This window comes from Pseudopipra pipra, chromosome 3, assembly GCF_036250125.1.
Source record: "Pseudopipra pipra isolate bDixPip1 chromosome 3, bDixPip1.hap1, whole genome shotgun sequence".
NCBI lineage: Eukaryota > Metazoa > Chordata > Aves > Passeriformes > Pipridae > Pseudopipra > Pseudopipra pipra.
In genome coordinates, this window is record NC_087551.1 from 51,053,970 (window position 1) to 51,073,663 (window position 19,694).

The 19,694-nt window shown below is 41.4% G+C and overlaps 1 protein-coding gene across 1 annotated transcript in view; it reads left to right on the top strand.

Moving 5' to 3' along the window:
• IYD (iodotyrosine deiodinase) overlaps positions 1-19,694 on the top strand; it is a 108,975-nt gene that overhangs the window by 32,862 nt on the left and 56,419 nt on the right. The window contains exon 2 of the mRNA XM_064649113.1: positions 10,228-10,313. Within this exon, the coding sequence (XP_064505183.1) occupies positions 10,286-10,313 (28 nt within the window). The 5' untranslated portion in view covers positions 10,228-10,285. The remainder of the gene's footprint in view (positions 1-10,227; positions 10,314-19,694) is intronic.

A 19,694-nucleotide genomic window follows, 5' to 3' on the forward strand; every position in this document is an offset into this window, starting at 1 on the left:
GGAAAAAGTAGCAGGACAGAGTGGAATGGTATGCTCTGTGTTTGAAGTATATCCTGTAAAGCTTTATTTGGAAATATCCACAGTTGTGGCCCTTGTACTACCTTGTAGTAGGTGAAACTGGATTTTTAGTGCTGCTTTAGGAATGTCCTCAGACATGTCTCTTGAGACTTAATGCCCCTTGATGTGAGCTGTGCAGAGTGAGGGAGGGAATTGGTTTTAACAGTCCTCTTAAAAAAATTGTGGTGGCTAACCATCAGAATCCTAATGCTGGAATTGCATTTAGTTTCTTCCAAATGCTTTCTCAAAGTATAAACTAAATGTTCTCTTGGAGGGAAACCAGAAATATTTTTAACTAGAAGAAACCAGGCTGCAGGGAAGGGGCATTTAATCCCAGGACTATGAGCACTTAGTACTACTTCTTGGCTCCAGGCTTCCTGAAGGGAATTATTTGCCTTATTTTTTTACCAGTGTGGCAATACAGTATCAGTAACAGCCTCACTACGTCCTGAAGTTCTCCCAGCCTATATATTTCTTTAAAACATAGGCTTACTGGGCCAGATTCCAAGTAGTGTACCACTTATTAGATATGCACCCATATGGATCATTTACATTTCAGGCACTCTCATTATACATTATTCTTCATGAAACAACTGAGAGAAAATCCAAAACATTAACTACTATCATATCCAAAATCTGTACAAGTAATGAATGTTTTGGTCCTTAGACAAATCTGGTCTCATTTCACAGGCAGGAGCTATGCTGAGTCGGACCCCACTGTGCAACATTTGTGGAAAATTATGCGTGACTGACCCAAAGCAAGGTCCTGTTCATGTTCATAGCAATCTTGCCATTTATGCCAGTGGTGACAAAATTGCAGGGCTGATGTGTAGCTTTCAGTGTCTGTTAAAGTTATTGTTATTTTTTTTGTCAGATACAAAGTGCAGTTCATACCTGCCTCAATGCCTTCAACAAGTTTTCACAGCTGGCATGTGAATACACATATATCAATCCTTTCTGGTAACCCTGGCTGGCTGCCAAAGCAGCTGAACACAGATACGGCCCTGTTTGAATTTGAACACCCATCTTGCATCCTCTGAGATGCTAATAAGGCATGAGCAGTTGCAAGAGTCAAACTGGAATTTATCCACCCTCTTGAAAGCCGTGCTTGGAGTTCTTCACAACTTCCCAGCACTCTGTAGGTTTTCTGTAGGGCTTCTTGGTGAAATGTTTTTGCAGGGGGCGGAAAATCTCTACACAATAATTCTGGGGTAGTGCTGTGAGAGACAAGTATCTTCACTAAAGTTTTATAGTAGGACCACTGATTTGGTTGCAAAGCTGAACATCATTGTTGTTTGATTTGGGTTTTTTGTTTGTGGTTTGTTTTCTTTTTTTTTTTACTGCCTCAATGAATTGATGCTATCTGGTCCTAAGGTAGATGGCCAACAAGAGAGACCTATCAGGAGTCACTGGCTTGCCTGGCCTTCCCTTCAGCAGTGGCCTGGGATATCTAGATTTAGTGGCTCAGGACATTGGAGGAATTATATTTTCTGCCTGGCTGGTCTGTCTGTACCTTAGACAGAAATACTTGCAACTAAAATTAGATGATGAGGATCACTAGGGTAAGTCTCTGTCATTGGCATTATATTTACATGTAGTAGCTGGCCTAATTCCAGAGAATATGGACATATCATAGCACAGAAACAGATGTGTTTGAAAATATTTCAAAACTGATGGTTGCCAATATACATGTTCCTTTCTGATCTAGACATCAGCCTTTGAAGTTACCAAGAGAGCTGAATGAGCTTTTCTTCTAAGTGGGGCATTTTTTAGCTTCCTTCTGTGGGGCTTCCCTGGTTTATAATCAAATGTATATTAAGCTAGAGCAAGAAAAGGTCTCTTTTGTTTGTGGCTATTTATTGTGATTATCTGTTTTCAAGCGAGTGTAAGTAGCTGAAAATTACTGAGACTGCTTAAAGGCATTTTGCTCTCTTGTCAAATTTTACTGAATTTCACCTGTGGGTTTAAGAAACCCATAGCACATACACATACACAGACGGTGATTGCACTGGCCATGTTTCCAGGAAAAAATTAGACTCAAAAGGTCAAGGTGTTTTTAACTGCAAGGTCAAACATCATAGGTTGGAAAATGTGCCTCTGTTCTTGGTTTACTTCTAAATCAAAAATATCATTTGTTTCTAACTTCTAACAATTCCTAGTACTGCAGTGTTTCCCTACTTTATTTAAGGTTTTCTGCAATTAGAAGAAAATGAATAATGCAAAAATGATTTGCAAATTAATAGGTTGAATTTATGGTGCTAAAAATGAGGCTGCATTATGAATTATTCATGTATACCTGAATAAGCATTAACTTTTCTTAAAATGTTTGTGAGGTCCAGAAGATTCAGAGTTTCTTTCTTCACCAAAACAGTTTTCTTGGTAGTCAAAAATAACAGCATCAAAATCACATGAGAATAACAAAAAAAAACCCAGATGAAATAGATTTTATGAGTCACAGTCATTAAATATGTAGAAATGCAATGATCTGTTTTAAATACAGACTAAATTTGAAGGAAAAACATAGTCTAAATATCATACAAATCAACATAGATGTTAGTCTTTGTAGAAAGAAAAGGTTGTTAGAGGGTGTCATGAGTTATTTGTTCAGAAACTTATGTTAGGAGATGTTTAAAAAGATTCAGTATATTTTACAAAAGAGCAGAAGCCATATTCCACCACAACTAGCTGAGTGAAACAGCCAGGTTTGGGATCTGAGAGCCCTGAGGACATCTACTCAGTACCCAGCTTCTGCAGGTCTTCACGTTGTTGTCTTTGGCTGGAGGCTCCACAGCCGTAGCAAGACCTGACAGAGGTGACATGCTGAGTCTTGACTTCTATCTTTCAGATTCAAAGGAGAAAATATTTAGTGCCACAAGAACATAACACATGAATGTAGGTTTACTGACTGACCATCTTTATGTTTATATATACCAGGAATATTCTGTTAATTAGTCATCAGGTGATCCAGAGGTCCCTACCTGAGATGCTGCCCTAGTTAGTTCTCTCTTTCAGGGCTCTGAACCTGTGTGACGTGGTAAAAATATCTCTGTGAACTGCTGGAGGCAAAAGGCCTAGGACTACCTTCTGTGTTTATTTGCATGTGTGTGTAGGATTCTTGAATTTCTAGAAAGTGGGCTCAAATCTTAATGCCTTCCAAATCACCATTTAGGTTTCTCCTATTTAAAGCCAGATCAATCTTACAGTTCTTTGGGTAGCCTCTGTGGATGCCAGGCTTGCTCAAACCAGCTTCTGGAGAAGCTGAAAACCTCAAATTTACCATGAGTTTTCATTCCAGTAAGAGTTCCCAACTTCCCTTGCTCTGTAATCCCTTCCTCTGGGGCAAAGTGACTCAATACTGCTAGTGGTAATGAACAGACCTCTTTGACTGATGGGCACTTCACACTGATTCTATGATGCTGGGGTCAAGATCACAGACAATTCTGAAGGTGCAGGCTGAAAATGTGCTCCACTCAAGCCTCTTTCTTCACACTGATGAAGCAAAAGAAAAAAAGAAAGGGTGTGGGGTAAAATACTGTTTCACTTTCAGGTTCTAGTTTTTAAATACATCCTTTTCATTAGTAAATGTTACTCTATTTCAGCAGTTATCTATACAGTTCTAGCACACCTGGCTTCTGTCAGTGCTGGAGTCCCAGTCTGCCGTGTGCTGGGCAGTGGATGCCAAATTTTTTTACAGCCTAATGAAGCCAAGATACTATGAATGGACAGGGCAAACTGTTGAAAAGAATGGAGAAGCATGAATGGAAAAAGCAGCTGTGGGAACAGATGTACACTTGCAGAAGCAAATGTAACTAAGAGGCTTTGAATGATTTGTAGTACTTGCATACAAATATCACCTCTCTAACTTGCTTTACTCGCTTTCTCCCTAGATGTCAGCATGTGGTATATCAGATGGACACTGAAGTGGAATTTTGTACAAAAGGATAGAGGAAGTTAAATATTCTAATTTTGTTACATCTGGGAGACTCCTTACATCTGTTTTCTCAAACACTAATTGACAGGAGGTTTTCCAAGTAAGAAGAATTTGGTTGATGCCGAGTTATTACTCTGTCAACATTGTGGGGATTTGAAAAACAGCTGTGGGTTGTATTTGAAGCTAGAAGGAAGGGAGAGGAGCAGTGTTAGCTCTGGACTGGGAACTACTGAGAAAAGCAATCATTTCTAAATCACTCTTTTTCTAAAATGGCTTCGCATTAGAGACGCTAACTCTTTCTGAAACATCTCCCTTTTGTAATACTAACCCATTTCTGAGACACCTCTTCTCTGGCTTCCTCTTCTCTCTCTCTCTCTCTCTCTCTCTCTCTCTCTCTCTCTCTCTCTCTCTCTCTCTCTCTCTCTCTCGTGATGTTTGTCAGTGCTTTTGCAGCCTTTGGCAGCTTCCCAGCGAGAGCAGGTTCCCTGCCAACAGACTCCCCTCATGGCAGCTCATTTTATAAAGGGCTCACTGCTTTGATGGATGATAAGGCTAAGTAGAATAAAGGAAAAAGGGATTTTTTTATTTTTTATTTTTTTTAGGAAAAAGTCCCTCTCACTTGCATCTGAAAGACACATTGTAAATAGAGTCAGTCAAAAGCTTGCATGGTTTTATCTAGAGGGAGCCCATCAGGGGTGAAAACCATTCCTGTGGTGCTCTGTGTGTGATACCGGGTGTGGGAAGTAGAAACATTAAGGCAGGAAAGGTTAGGAAATTAAAAGGAAAACAAATTAGAATCTTAGGCTCTGAGAGAAAAATACAGTGAGTGGAGAGAAGAGGAAAATAATCAGTCAAGGGAGAAGACTGAAACAAAGAAGGAAAGAAGTTGGAAAGTAGACATGGAGAGAGAGAAACAAAGTCTGAAAGCAGAAGAGAGAAGCTGAAGAGAAGTGCTGGAGGAAAGCAAGGTTGGTGGATATGCAGCCATGTGTGCACACTTGGTAGAGGAATAGGGAAGAGCTGAAACTAGGTTGAAAAATAAATCATTAGAAAAGATAAAAAAATCTTTCTGCTGATCTCTCTTCTCACGAATCTAGCTTGTACCATACAAATGGAGCTGGTACCCCTCAATATTGAATTACTATTGATTTTTATCTCTGCAGATATCTGGTTGAACCTTAAAGGTCTTGATTATATCCATCTTGTGGAGATTTGCCTCAGTGCTCATAATTATTGCAGACACAAAAGGAAATACATGTTTCAAATCAGTTTCCTTCATTTTGTGTGTCCTGGCTGGATTCTGATGTTGGCAACTAGTTCAACTTTGCTTACCTCACCAGTTATATTGTTTACCAGTTATTCGCGTCTTAAGAACCTCCAGTGCAATGTGCACGTCTCTTGTGGACTGTTTATCACACCCTCTGGCTGTAGAGGGTAGGAACATAAAACTGCTCATTCCCAGTGTACATATGATCTTGCAGCAGCAGCATCAGTATGTCACCTCATTTCCTTGTTCATTCCAACAAAACTGCTCTTGAATGCGATTACTCGGGAGCATGTAAATTGCAACTTAAGGAAAAGACCTCTATAGATGTCTGGGCAGGGGCAAACCTGTCCTGTATGCTTGTTTGTTTGCATAAAGCTCTCTGAGGTATCAGTCTAGATTAGCTTACTACAAACAGTGCATTCACACTGCCTTTTCCAGAAGCAATGCACAGCATATTAATGTTTACTCTGTTAAAGATTTTTCCTTTCCTCTCTTTTTTTTTTTTAGTTTTTATTTTGTTTCCCCCCAGCAGATGAGGACTGCAGGACTATCATTAATTCAGGATAACTCTAAGTGTCTAGTAACAGAGGTAATTCTGCCTTTTGAACACCTTTTTTTATCTACACTTGTAGCTCTTGGTGGTATTCCCATCCCATTCACATTTACTGAGATAGCACAGACAAATGCTCTCTAAAAATGATGCATCAAGTCTTCTCTTTTTCATGGTAGTTTTTCTCTCTTTGCACTACTTGTTGTGTTCTCTATTTCCACACTAAGTGGTATTGCCTATCTGCCTGCTGCAGGCTGTGCTGTAGAGGTTGGTGCTCGCTCCACCGCTAGTCTGTGGCCAGTGGGAATGGCCACGGGCCCTGCTCTGCTGGAAATGGCTGTAGCACAAGAAGGGAGCAGTTCCAGTAGAGAGGGATTGAAACTGAGTTGAAGCAAGCTGTGCTTTTAAAGTACAGTGACTTTCTGCCTACTTGTGTTGAATCTGGAAAAAGGTCCCATTTGTTTAGTTTTGTTTCCCTTCGGTTACTGGTTGCAGTGTGTTACAGTGATCAGATAATGTGTTTATAACTCAGCCTGGTTTGACTCTTGTTACCCCAACCCTCAAGATTTTGTCCCTGCTTTTGTCTTTGATCTATGCAAGTTTACAAACCAGTTTCTTTAGGATACAGATAGGACTTCTGAGTTTTAAGAGGAAGTTATCTGCTTAGTTGCCATTGAGGTTTTATGGGCCCAGGCACTGACCTGGGCTCTGGACTTCAAAACCAGTCCCTGGATTCTGATGAAGGTGGCAGATACTCACCCTTTCATGCTGAAATGTAGGCATTCTAGCTTGTTCTCTGAGTGACATATACATGCAGATCCTTCCCACCACTTGCCTGGGTGCTGGAAGAGTCATGTCTTCTGGGATTATGTAGACTTCAGTTTCAAATGAGTTTGGTGTGAGCATCTAGTCTGACCTCCTATATTTCAGTCTTACTCCTATAGAGTAAGCCTGGAATCATGAAAATAATGTAAATGAGTTTTAAAAAAAAAAATCTAACAGTAAAGGTGAAATTCTTTATATTTTGCCTGTGCTTATTTTGTGGATGTTGGCTTCCTCTATTAATCAAAAAGAGATTAAGCTTCCTCTCTTGCTTAATACTTGGTTAAACATTACACAGTCCATCGGCCCCAGATAAATGTGTCCCCAGTTACATGGGACTTCTACTAATAGAACTCGAGTTAAGTAGTAGTCATTAGAGTAAATCAAATATCCCAGTAGAGCGGCCTTCAGCTGAAGTTAGGTGCAGTGCAATCATGGCCTTCAGGGCATGGGGCTTGATTGTTCATAGCCTTGCATGTTTCTTTCTATAAGTGCCATTTTCTAAATGAAAAATGTCTTTCTTTATTTTTGCTGTGGATCCTTTTGATTCATAATAAAAAACCTGAAGTACTTTTTGAAGCCTCCTTGAGGGAATTCTATTTTTACTGGGATTTAAAAAATGGAAATAAATGGGAAAACAGGGAGAATTACTGTGTTTCATCTTGCTCACCAAAATCTCACCTTGTTTGAACTCAGCAGTCAGAGTATATTCAAGCATCAGAGAAGCAGAAAGTGTTCAAGTTTGTGGAATAATAGCTTTAAAAAATTCACAGAGTACTAAATATTGAATGATTAGCTGAATGAAATTTCCAGACCTAGAATGTGGAAAGATTAGTCAAACTTCCCAAAGGATATGAAGTTTCTGCAGCTACACAGTCTTTCTAATCTGCCTATCCCAAATCACCCTTATCTTCAGGTTTGTGGATCCCTTTGCAGATCTCCAGGGAGAGTAAGGAAGACCTTCTCATTATAAAAGTAATACAAACTCTTCCTGCTGTAATCATCCCAAATAACTTGTGCTTCTCTAGCTGCCCACTAATTTTAGTCCCTATTACAACTCCTCCTAATTGTCCTTGTTCAAAGGTCAGGCTACCTATCCCATATCTCTTCCGGCGATTTTCTAAAAATTGGTGTCACTTCCACCCACAGCTGTGACTCAATGTTGCAATGCATCCTGGAGCTAAAGAGATGGTCTCCAGGATCTCAGCACCCTGCTGGTGTTCTGGTCCCTTCTCTGGCCAGCATATGGGGCACATCACACTGTTCTCAAATTTGTTCCCAAAAACTGTGTGCTCACAGATAAAAAAATCTTAAAGCATAGATAGGTAACATAGGCTGGGTGTTCACATGGCATGGGGGTGTTCAGTCCCTGCTGTGCCACAGCTTAATCTCTCTCTGCCTCTCTCCCTGCATGTGCTGTGGGCATAGTGGTATTTTGCTGGCTCACAGGGTCAGGGTTGGATAAATAGACTGCAGACAGCAAGAGCCTTATTTGCTGCTGGAATCAGTGCCCTAGTAGAGCCAAAAATAGGTGGTTGAGTGTATATACAGCACCAGTGAAGCGTCGCTAACCTTGTGTGACAGAGCGAGGGCTAACACGCAAGAAATGAATGTTGTGGGAAGGGAGAGGGAAAACCCTGGCTGAGCACAGCAGGGTCAGCCTCTCCTGATGGAAAAGGTGCTGGGTTCCCTTGTGAAAATGTTGCCTTAGGCAGGACTTTTTAAACAGGACATTTTTTGTCTGACTTGACCCTTTGTGTGTGAACTTTTGGGCCCTGCTTAGGACTGTAAACCCATACCTTCAGACATGCTGATGATCAGAAAGAAAGTTATTCGTGGTCTGGAGGTGAAACTGTGATGGTAGAAAGGGCCATGCCTTGTGAAGAGCAGAGCAGCAGGAAGGGACTGTCACAGACGGGTATGTTGGCCACGAGTCTGCAAAGAGTAGTTAAAATTGGCTGGAGTACAGCTTTTCCTTATGTTGCACTACACCTCTAATTTAAAATTCCACTTGGAAATTACTTTCAGTGGGTAGTGATTTGGGGAAAAAAAATAAATTGTTATATTTGATATTATGAAAGTTGTCTCAGGCTGTTTGAGGCACATCAGAGTGTGTGCTCTCCCTGCTTCATGGAGTGTGCATTAGTCCAGCCACACCTAACAGAGGCATCTGCATGAGTAATTAACTGCCATTTCCTGCAAATCAAATTACTTGGAATTAGAATTTAAAATTACTTTCCAATTACTGAACCATACTTGTTAATGAGAGAGAGAGCAACATTTTTATTGTGCCGCATTTAGAAAGGGGCAGAGGCTCTTAACTCTTTCAAGAGAACAATTATTTCTAAAAAGCACAGTGTGTCTAGGGATCCCAACCTTATTTGCTTTATGCTGCTAACAACTACTGGAGCTGATGATGTAGCTTTCACAACTGAGATAAATTAATTTGCTTCCTAAACTTTATGAGTAGAACACAATAAAATGTCCTTTATTAGTGTCATATTTCAAGGACAGTTTTATAGGCTTCTGTACAAAGTTGTTCTTGTTTTTAAAGTATATAGCAAAGTTGTTCAGAGCCTTTTCCTGACAGGCTGTATAACTGTATGTGCAGCTGTGCATATAATTCTAAATGAAGATGTCCCTATTATCACTTATAGAATCAATTTAAATCGCCAATGGGAATGTTCCAATGATATCAGAGAATAGTATTTCCTAAGAATATTCTCTGAAAAATTTACAGACCCTGAATTTCCTCATGTCTTGTGTCAGACAATGATCAGAGAGATTGTCTGTCTTTCTGTCTACCTGAAACACAACTAAATAATAAAAGGGATTATGTAAAGCTGATGAAGCTAGGGCATCTTATTTTGAAGTTGTGCTATGGGTTCTTTGGCTGGTATTCCACATCAATGCATTGAAGTAAATAAATGTATTCATGTTTCTTGGTTCCTGCAAACTAGATCTTGCATGTAACTTAAATGACTTCCTGGCTATCTACTGTGATTTCAGAGAGTCAAAGCCTTATTATGAATATCTGCTTGAAGAACACAGTGCCCTGTTAACCGTTAATAGGAGTCAATGAATCCTGATTGGTTAAGTGCCCAGGGAATATTTGATGTTCAAGATCATAAAATTTTGCTATCCACTGTCTAGAAGAGGAATGGATTTAGTTAAAAGAAATGGATTTAGTTAAAAGGAATAGTAGAAGTTTTGTATTGGTTTTTTGTGGTTTTGTATTATAGAAAAGCATAATGACATTGTGTAGCTAACTTGAACTAACAAGAGCAATGAAAAGTAAGGTTAAGATTCTTACTACTCTGAGGGTACTGCAATGCACTAAGCAATAATACTATGGAAATAATGACACCAATATAATTGTAAACCAGGGGACTGGAAAAAGGAGAGCTTGACTAGAACAATCCTTTCTGTAACCAATAGAGGTCCCCAGATTAACAGCAACAAGAGAATTTGCCTTAAATTTGCCTCATCTCAACCTGAATGCCACCTTTAACTTATCCTATCGAGTTAGGGGATGGGCTTACTAGGTGACTGATGACAGGAGAGGCATTTCATTAGTGCTGTCTTCTTTCTTTTGCTCAGGGGAGGTCTTCTGCCAAACAGTGCTGCTCCAGGGAACCTGCAGCGCTTCCAGGAAGGCATGCATGGTATGGAGGTGACTGCTGAAGGTGAGTTTCTCTGCCAGCACCCAGGCAACTCGAGTTAGGATTTCTCTGACTCTTAAGTCCTAATTGTAAAGGAAGGCAATCTTTGGGATGTTAAAGAGTGTTTAGACATGTGACAGAGGCTGAAAAGGGAAGCGCGTTATGAAGTTAGACATTAGAATAAAAGGAGAGGGAAGAGGCAGGAAGATGGAAAAGCAGGATAGCATGGACAGATGGAGCAGATGAGCAGGCAGACAGAAAACGAGAAGAGCTGTTTGCTGCCAAGCAGCTCCCAGAAGGCAATATTGGGGAAGAGAAACTTGTCTCTCTGAGGCCTGGACTTACTGCCTTCCCCTGGGCTATGGCTGCAGCTGTCAGCTCGTGTAAGCATGTTGTCAGAGTATCCTCAGGAGGGTTTGATGCAAGTGTAATGAACAGTGTGGAAAAGAAACCTCTTCTTATGCCACCTACTAGCACAAGAAGCTCATCAACAAAAGTGTCATGGTAATTCAAGCCTTTGCTTTCTGAACGGAAGGCTGACATATTTTCAGAGATCACAGTGATCTGCAGGAACTGCTGCCATGAAAGGACCTGGTTTTGAACGAGATGTAGATTTCGCATCATCTGAGGCATCTTGTGTCACCATTGCCAGGATGCTGGAGCAGCTGAGCTGTAGCTTGGATCAGCTCAGTCTGGTGCCTGTTCAGAGGCTCATCACACAGTTTTCCTGGACAATTAGCTCCCTTCTCTAACAGGAATAATGCTGGACAGAAACCAGACAGGACAGTGCTGTGCAATATATTTAGACAGTTAAATGGTTAACAACAGAGCTCCTGTTGTGATTCAATCATGCCAGTAGCATAATGCCAGCTTCTGTCCTCATCTGACACTTTCATGCTGCTCAGAAGGAACCACTGGGGAAATATGCTTTAACAGATTGAGTACTGCCACATCCCTCAGAGCCTTGTGTAATAAGGCATCAGCTGAGGAAGTGGAAATAACCAAGTGATGGTCACATACTACTTCTATTTTTGCTGTCAGCACAACCTCAAAGGCAGCTGATACTGGGTGGAAGGTAAAGCTATTCAGAGGTCACCTCAAGTAACAGCAGGGCTCGGACAGGGCCCCCCACCTCATTTCACAGATAAAGCTCTGCTGGTTTTACATTTACTGAGATGAACCTGACTAAAATGAGCAATTGGATACTTAAGCTGCAAAAATCCACTGACAAACCTTTAAAGCAGGATCCTCTGTGTATGTGTGTACCTGATGGCAAGCATGTTACATGATGACAGACTACCTCACAGTTAGCAGGGGCAGGGGGAATCTGTAGCACAGAGAAAACAGTATATAGGTCCTAATTATTTTTTAATTTTGGAGTGAAATCAGGCTGAAAAGCAAGCAGTTCCACTCAATATTTAAAAATGAGCTTACTTATCTTTTTGGACAGAAGATGCTCTAGCACTGACTAACTGTAATGGTCTGCAGGGCACTGATTGCAAGGGTAAAATATGACTGATCACTGGTGGGAAGACACTTGGTATTGGGGAATCACCTTGGTGACCTTTAAAAGAGCCTCAGCCACGTGTGCAGAGCTGTCCTAAGCTGAACTCCATATGAAGTAAACAGGGACTCTGTTGTTGCTGCAGGATATTCTGGGAACATCAGAAGGGCAGCAGCCTATTCTGTCACTATATTGGTGACAAGGCAAGGTGAGGATAAGGATGCTGGCAGAATGCCTTGACCTCTGAGTTCATTCAGTCATGGTGCACATCGCATTTTTTAGAAATACCCATTCATAAACTTTTAAGTAAAATAACCTCTGCGGAGTCTGAGTTTCTTCTTCCTCATACCAATGACTGTAGTTATAATATATCTGTGATGGGGCAGAGTGAGATCCTCCAGATCTTTCAGATAGCACCAATCATTATTTCTCTTTGCGAAGTTTTCCTCTGGTGTCAAGGACCCTGTTCCTATTTTAGAAGGAATGAGAGAATACTTTTTTTTTCATTCAGAAAGTAGATCTCAAATGGCTGTCATGGCCTGAGCTTTTATGTTGAGACAAAAAAGGGAAGATTTTCACAATGGGATGCAAAGTGGATTTTGCTTATGTAGTTAGTATGAACTTTTCAATGAATTTAGATCCCAAAGATCCAGAGGAAAAATTTCAGACCAACGCATTTCCAAGCTCTGTATGCTGAAATCAGATTTATGCCCATTGGAGAAACCACATGTCGAGTCCACTGGCTGGTGGAATAGCAAACTTTGAACAGTTTAGTTGTCCCATATAGTTGCAGTTTTTCGAACAGTCCATTAATATCCAGTCTCATTTCAGAGAGCAACTGTCTTTAAAGAAGTGTTAGCTGAGTAAAGTGAATTGTTTGAACAGTGCTAGCATTTTGAACTAAGCGCCATTGTGAGAAAGGCTACTTTGTTTTCTGGACCAGAAGCTGCAACTTCTTTCTCTTAGGAAGGAAGATGGTGAATATTAATCTCCCCTTGGCAACCTGTCAGGTGGTGGACTACAACCCAAGAGGAGTGATTTATTGATTATCTGATGTGACAGGTTGTGAAATAAATATTTACACATAGGGTAAAAGTAATAGTAGACTTGGGCAAGAGATCTGAATCTCCTGAAGTCTTAGATCAGTGATTCAGGCAGAAAAAATATTTTCCTTTCTGGCCTTAGGGAAAAGGGTGAAAATATCTTTATCAGGTTCTTTGTGGTGGTCCTTTAAATCTTACGTGTGCTTGGGATTTCTCTTTAAAAGGATCACTCATGATGGGAAGAAGATCTGTAATTCTGGGTCCCTTGGCATATGACTTTCAAGCCTCAAGGACCCTTTAGAGCATGCTGACCTAACCACCCAGCTATCCCACCCTCCCTGGATACCAAGATATTTGACATTATCAGACAGTCTAAAAACATCTTCCCACAGTGTCTGGTGTCTCTGTGGTTTACCTGAGAGTTGGGTCAGCATATCTGCTGATCTGGACTTTGTGCATTGCATGGGCATTTACTTCCCAGCTTCCTTTACAAGAAAAACAAATACTGGAGCAAGGGAAAGAGAAATGCTGGAACACCATCATCCTTGATGCAGAGTCACAGTGACAATTAATGCTTGGCCACTATTGATACTATCAGAAAGAAGGAGGGGTTTCACTTGGAGATAGTTCCAGGGCGCTGCAAAGGCCCCTTAGGGAGGGAAAAGAAAGGGAGATACTCACTATTGCTGGGCAAGGAGCCTGTGTGGCCAATCCACTGTCCAAGCAACACTGTGAAGGAGAGCAGTTGGAATTGGAATTGGATTGGAGTTAGTCATGGACAGACTCACCTCAAGGAAGAGAGGAGGCTGTGGATGCCCTTGGCAGTAAGGACAGGGCTTCAGCCTTGTGATAGATTTCTTCAGGAGGCTGGGAGATGAAACTCACTGAAAGCATGTAAAGAAGAAAAAAAAAAAATTCAAAACAACCAACCCATAAAAGCCCTGAAATCTTTGAACACTGCTATTTATGATTACATAGGAATTCAAGGCTTCCTTCATGTTCTAAGCTTAGAAACTGTTTTCCTAGATGAAGTTTTTAGAGGCTCAGATGTAATCAGGTAAGAAACTCTTCAAACAAACTAAGCCGTGTTTTGATTTGGTGCAAATAAAAAGTGAAGTAATAGGAATAGCTATTCCTGGAATAGTAGAGGCTTTGAAATGCTGATTTAAAATGCTCCATGCTGCCATTCAGCTGTCCTGTCATAATATTATGGAAGGAAAGACAATTTCCCTCTGTGTGAACATATGAAAAAAGATATATTAGCAATTGGAAATAAAAATCCACCTTTAAAAAGTAGGAAGTGTGTGTGTGTAATTTTTGTCCTCTTTTACCTTTTGTTTTATACTTTTATTCTTTTGTCTCCCTGTATTTGTTTTTCACATCAAAAAGAAAATTGCAATGTTTCTTACATCAGCTACAAAGGACATCCAGTTATCATTTCTCTACTGCTGTTACCTCACTTCACATCATGATTTGAAAAGTCTGATCATGTGGGACACGACTATAAATTTGCTATAAACACTTGTTTTCCTACATCTTGAACAGATGGGGAAGAGAGATCTGGGATGATGCCTGTGCTGCAATCAGAAGCCCAGGCAGAGCATGTACAGAGTCTGAACCTGGGGATGAAGGCTAGAGAGCTGCAGCTGGAGGGGTGGCAGCATGAGGAGCTGTTTGAGTCCTTGCCTAGGGTAGTGACTAAGCTGATACCTCCTGACTGACATCATGGAAACTATGTGGCTCTGATTATGAAGCTGGTTTAGGTCTACCTATGCTTATGCTTCAGCTCCATGCCTCAGGCAGTATGGTCATACAGAATCTGCCTTTTGAATTTCTATCTCTGCATTTTGCCCTTGCCTTCCCCTCTTTGGCCCAATGTGCAGAGAATTAGTTTGCTGTGATATTTTATCTGGAAGAGGCTACTCTCAGCTTGCTGGGGGGGGGGGGGGGGGGCATTGCTAGCCCTCCTTCCTGTTCTCTAAACATCCCTACTCTGAAGAGGTTATAAAAGCCTTTATTAGGCTGTGTACTCCCACCTACCATGGGGCTATTCAGAAATGGCCCTTACTTTTCCCCATGGACTTGTATCAAAGGTTACTCACAGAATAAACGAGATTTGAACACAGCCTATTATGAGTCTATGTCTAAAAGTGATTATAGAAAAATAATATTTTGTCTTTAGGTATTTATGTATCCCCATATTTGGGGCAAATAACTTTTAAGGTCTGTGTTATCTGCAGTCCCTTGGTGATTATCATGTAAGTTCAGTGGTTTTCAGGACCTCTGAAAACTTTCAGACCTTTCAGAGCTGAAAGTTTCAGTGAGTTTCTGAAAACTCATCCACACAGTTTTACTTCAATGAGTAGCACTACTATGTCCACCAGATCCCTGCCGGGGGTAAACTCACTCCTACAGGTTCATGGTGGTAACATTGGTACAGCAACAACAAACTGTTCCTTCTGTTATGATTTTGGGGGTAAACTAGTCTCTGGGTTAAAATCTAAGTTATTTTCTAAAATCAGAAATATTTTTAGGACCACTATTGTCCCGTTGAGCACAAGTAATGGTTTACCTGATACCACAGATCCTAATAAATGGATTATGCCATTTAGAAAGATATTAATGAATCACGTTGTCTATAGCTAGGTTATTTCTTCTGCCTCTAATACATAAACACAGGGAGCCTGCAACTTAAGGGTGGTATACTGAGGACAAATGGAAAGAATTGCTCTGTTGCATGGTGCACTGTTGTCTTGTGCTTTTGTTGCTATGGGACGTAATTGTATTACTCACTGTACTGTTAGATTTCAAAAGGGTAGTTCATAAACACTAATAACATTTGTGGCAATCTGAGATAAGTTAATGAAAGAGATAATCAAATCCAGTACTACAGGGCAAGATATCTGATATCTCCAGGGGTCATAAAGAGATCATACAGCTGTCTTGGGGGCAAGGGGTGGTTGTATATGTGAGTGCAAGAAGAGGCAAGAGACAGCAGAAAAGTAAGGGTCACCTTGCTCAGAAGCACTGTGTGCTGGTCACTGGTAGAGGCAGGAGGGGATGTGCTAGATGTATCACAGAGATGGAGATGCTTATTAAGCTAATGATATTTTTAGTAATGCTAATACCTGATATGTAAGTTTCAGCTGATCCCAGACATTTGTCTCTATGGGTTGATGGAGAAAATGGATTAAGCAGTTCACAGGTGCTTCTGCCTTGCCCATAGCAGGTATATACTGAGTTGGGAGGTGACCATGGATGGCATTGAAATAGCCTTTGTTTTTTCTTTTCAGTATACACCAACTTCAGTCACAACCTTACTTCTGAAGACAATGTAGTATTTTATTGCATCTCTAGACAATACCCAGTGGTGACTCTTTCTTGCTTCTAACTATAAACACAGATTTTTGTGTGGACCCTTTCACCGTCACATGGGGATATCACTCGGGGTTTCTGACAGTGGCTTATGCACTGACGAGCAGCAGAAATAGTGCACATGTTCCTTATAGGTATGTAACTGATAGTGTTCAGCAAGCGACACTTGCAACGGGAATTGCAGCCAACACCCAAAAACTTGTTTTCTCTTGCAGACTTGTGCTATATTTATTGCAAGTACCTCCTTCACCCTACTCTGCACTCTTGTACATTCCCTGTTAGCATTCTTTGTTTCTACTACTGCTTTATTTTATACAGATCTGCTTTTGACTACAGTAATACTTCTCATACCAAGTCCTAGCCATCTGAGGACATTAAGTGCTATAACCCTTGATATGTGTGTACATGGCCAAGGATAGGTGATTAGGAAAAAAGAAGGCTAAGGACTGCACAAAAAGGTCTCTCCGTCCATATGTCTTCCTCAATCTCAGAGGCTTCCTATGTTAGGTGTTTTAACTACCATACTTTGCATTTGACAGTTAACCCAATTTGAATACGTGTATTGAATACCTTTTTGAATGTCTAGGTATTATTATTTTTCTCCAGCATCCAATAAGAAGTCTTAAGAGTTCTCCAATAAAGTACCAATAGAAAAAGACAGTTGGAAAGTCGGGGGGGGCTGCTGGTTTTGGTTCTGCCCAACCATTTACAGTCTCTTTACCTGCTGCCTCTGCGCATTTATGTAGCTCACATTCACCCACTGATAATTCTTTGATAATTTGTGCATTTAGAGGATCTCCTACCACTTATGTCTTTTGTGTAGCTCTTCTGTTAGACCTCATATGCATGTAAGAATTCACCAAGAGACTTGCTCCTGCCTAGCCATGAGACAATCTCATACTAATGCCATAAGACTGCTCCAAATAGGATGAAAGACGTATGCTGAGGTCACAGAGAATGACGTGGGAAGCACCCAAAGCAGAGGTGGAGCTGCATAATTTAGAGCTCACATCTGAGTGCTGAAAGGAGGTTTGGAATCATATGGTGCATCTACGGTAGGATGGTAAAATAGTAGAAGTAGTAAGTCCACAGCCTCAGCACCAGAGTTGTATGAGCTTAGAGCAGAGCTAACATAGTACCAACTTAGGTAGGTATGTTTTAAACACTCTTAAAGGACACAGACCATAATATTAAAAGCTTTTGGATCAAAACTTCTTTTTTTAATATTTCCCATGAAATTCTATGCATGGTTGTTGTTGTTGTTCTGAAAGAAAAAAATGTACTCAGTATCAAAAGTAAAAATGTGTGATGAGCAAATGCCATTTATAGGCTACAAATGTCATAGAATCATAGAATTAGCCAGGTTGGAAAGGACCTCTGAGATTACCAAGTCCAACCCTTAGTCCACTACTGCCGTGGTTACTAGACCATGGCACTAAGTGCCACATTCAGTCTTACCTTAAAAACCTCCATGGACGGAGAATCCACCACTTCCCTGGGCAGCCCATTCCAATGCCTGATTACCCTCTCTGTAAAGAATTTCTTCTTAATATCCAACCTAAATATTCATCCCCTGGCAGAGCTTAGGACCATGCCCTCTTGTCTTACTGCTGGTTACCTGGGAGAAGAGACCAACTCCCACCTGGCTACAACCTCCTCTCAGGTAGTTGTAGAGAGCGATGAGGTCTCCCCTGAGCCTCCTCTTCTCCAGGCTGAAAAACCCCGGCTCCCTCAGCCTCTCCTCACAGGACTGGTGCTCAAGTCCCTTCACCAGCCTTGTTGCTCTTCTCTGGACCTGCTCCAGCACCTCAATATCCTTCCTGAACTGAGGGGTCCAGAACTGGACACAGCACTGCAGGTGAGGCCTCACCAGTGCTGAGTACAGGGAAAGAATCACTTCCCTGGACCTGTTGGCCACACTGTTCTGATAGAGGCCAGGATGCCATTGGCCTTCTTGGCCACCTGGGCACACTGCTGGCTCATGTTCAGCTTCCTGTCAATCCAAACTCCCAGGTCCTTTTCTGCCTGGCTGCTCTCCAGCCATTCTGTCCCCAGCCTGTAGCGCTGCAGGGGGTTGTTGTGGCCAAAGTGCAGGACCCGGCACTTGGCCTTGTTGAACCTCATCCCGCTGGAATCAGCCCAACTCTTCAGTCTGTCCAGGTCCCTCTGCAGAGCCCTCCTGCCTTCCAGTTGATCAACACTCCCCCCCAACTTAGTGTCATCTGCAAATTTGCTAATGGTGGACTCAATCCCCTCATCTACATCATCAATAAAGATATTAAACAGGAGTGGGCCCAACACTGATCCCTGGGGGACATCACTAGTGACCGGCCGCCAACTGGATGCAGCACCGTTCACCAGCACTCTCTGGGCCCGGCCCTGCAGCCCGTTCCTAACCCAGCACAGAGTGCCCCTGTCCAAGCCATGGGCTGCCAGCTTTTTCAGGAGTATGCTATGGGAGATGGTGTCAAAGGCTTTGCTGAAGTCCAGGTAGACCACATCCACAGCCTTCCCCTCATCCACCAGGTGGGTCACCTGATGATAAAAGGAGATCACCATTGTAGATTCTGTTTAAGTTAATACCAAAGGGACTTACATTTAGCTTTCTTTCTTTCCCTGTTCTACAAGAGAAAAATTAATATTACCTTTAAGGAAGTCACAGGTATTTCAGAGGAGGGAGCGATTACAAAGTTCCCAGTATTCCAAATAGAGGTAGTTATTCTAAATAACATCATTCAGCCTTCTATATTGCTGTTCTCTCTTTCAGCACAGACTTTTCTCTCCACAGGATGGAATCTCAGCTGCAAAATATCCAGATCCTACTTTATGTGTATGTGAATATTTAAGGTTAATATATTCCATGTGGGAGAAATAGTCAGCACCATTCAGACCACATTCCCTTTTCCTTCCTTGCTACAGAGTGGGCTGTTGAAAATGTGCCTTATGAAATTGCAGGTTCCTTCTCTAGTTGCATGAATGAATTCATTGTTTCTAATTAGAATAAGGTGAAGTACTTCTCCCCAGGACTGGATGTCCAGAAGGCAGGACAAATGAGCTTAAATAACTACTCTAAATCAAAGATAGAGAGGATAAATTTCCATCTGTTTTTTTCCCCACATGATAATTTTTGTCCTTTCTGTCCCTGTACAGTGTATGTGTTTTGGGGCTTTTTATACATGCAGCCCAGTATCAATGACTCAAGCAGGTGCCCTAGGTCACAAATTGACTGGAGAGCAGGAAAGACAAGACTCATGGCTTCGGTTTTCAAGCAAGTCGTCCTCTTAGCCAGAGGTAGGTGGCAGTTTGTTGCCAGCTTTACTGGATTAGATTAGAAACCTAAGCACAACTTTTGTATGTCCTCTTTATTTCATCTCTGATGGACTTGGGCAAACACTTGGCTGGTCCTGGGGTTGCCCTTCTTAGACAGATCCCCTACATTGCCTGGAAGGACTAGTACCTACAGGGACCGGGGGCCTGTGTGTT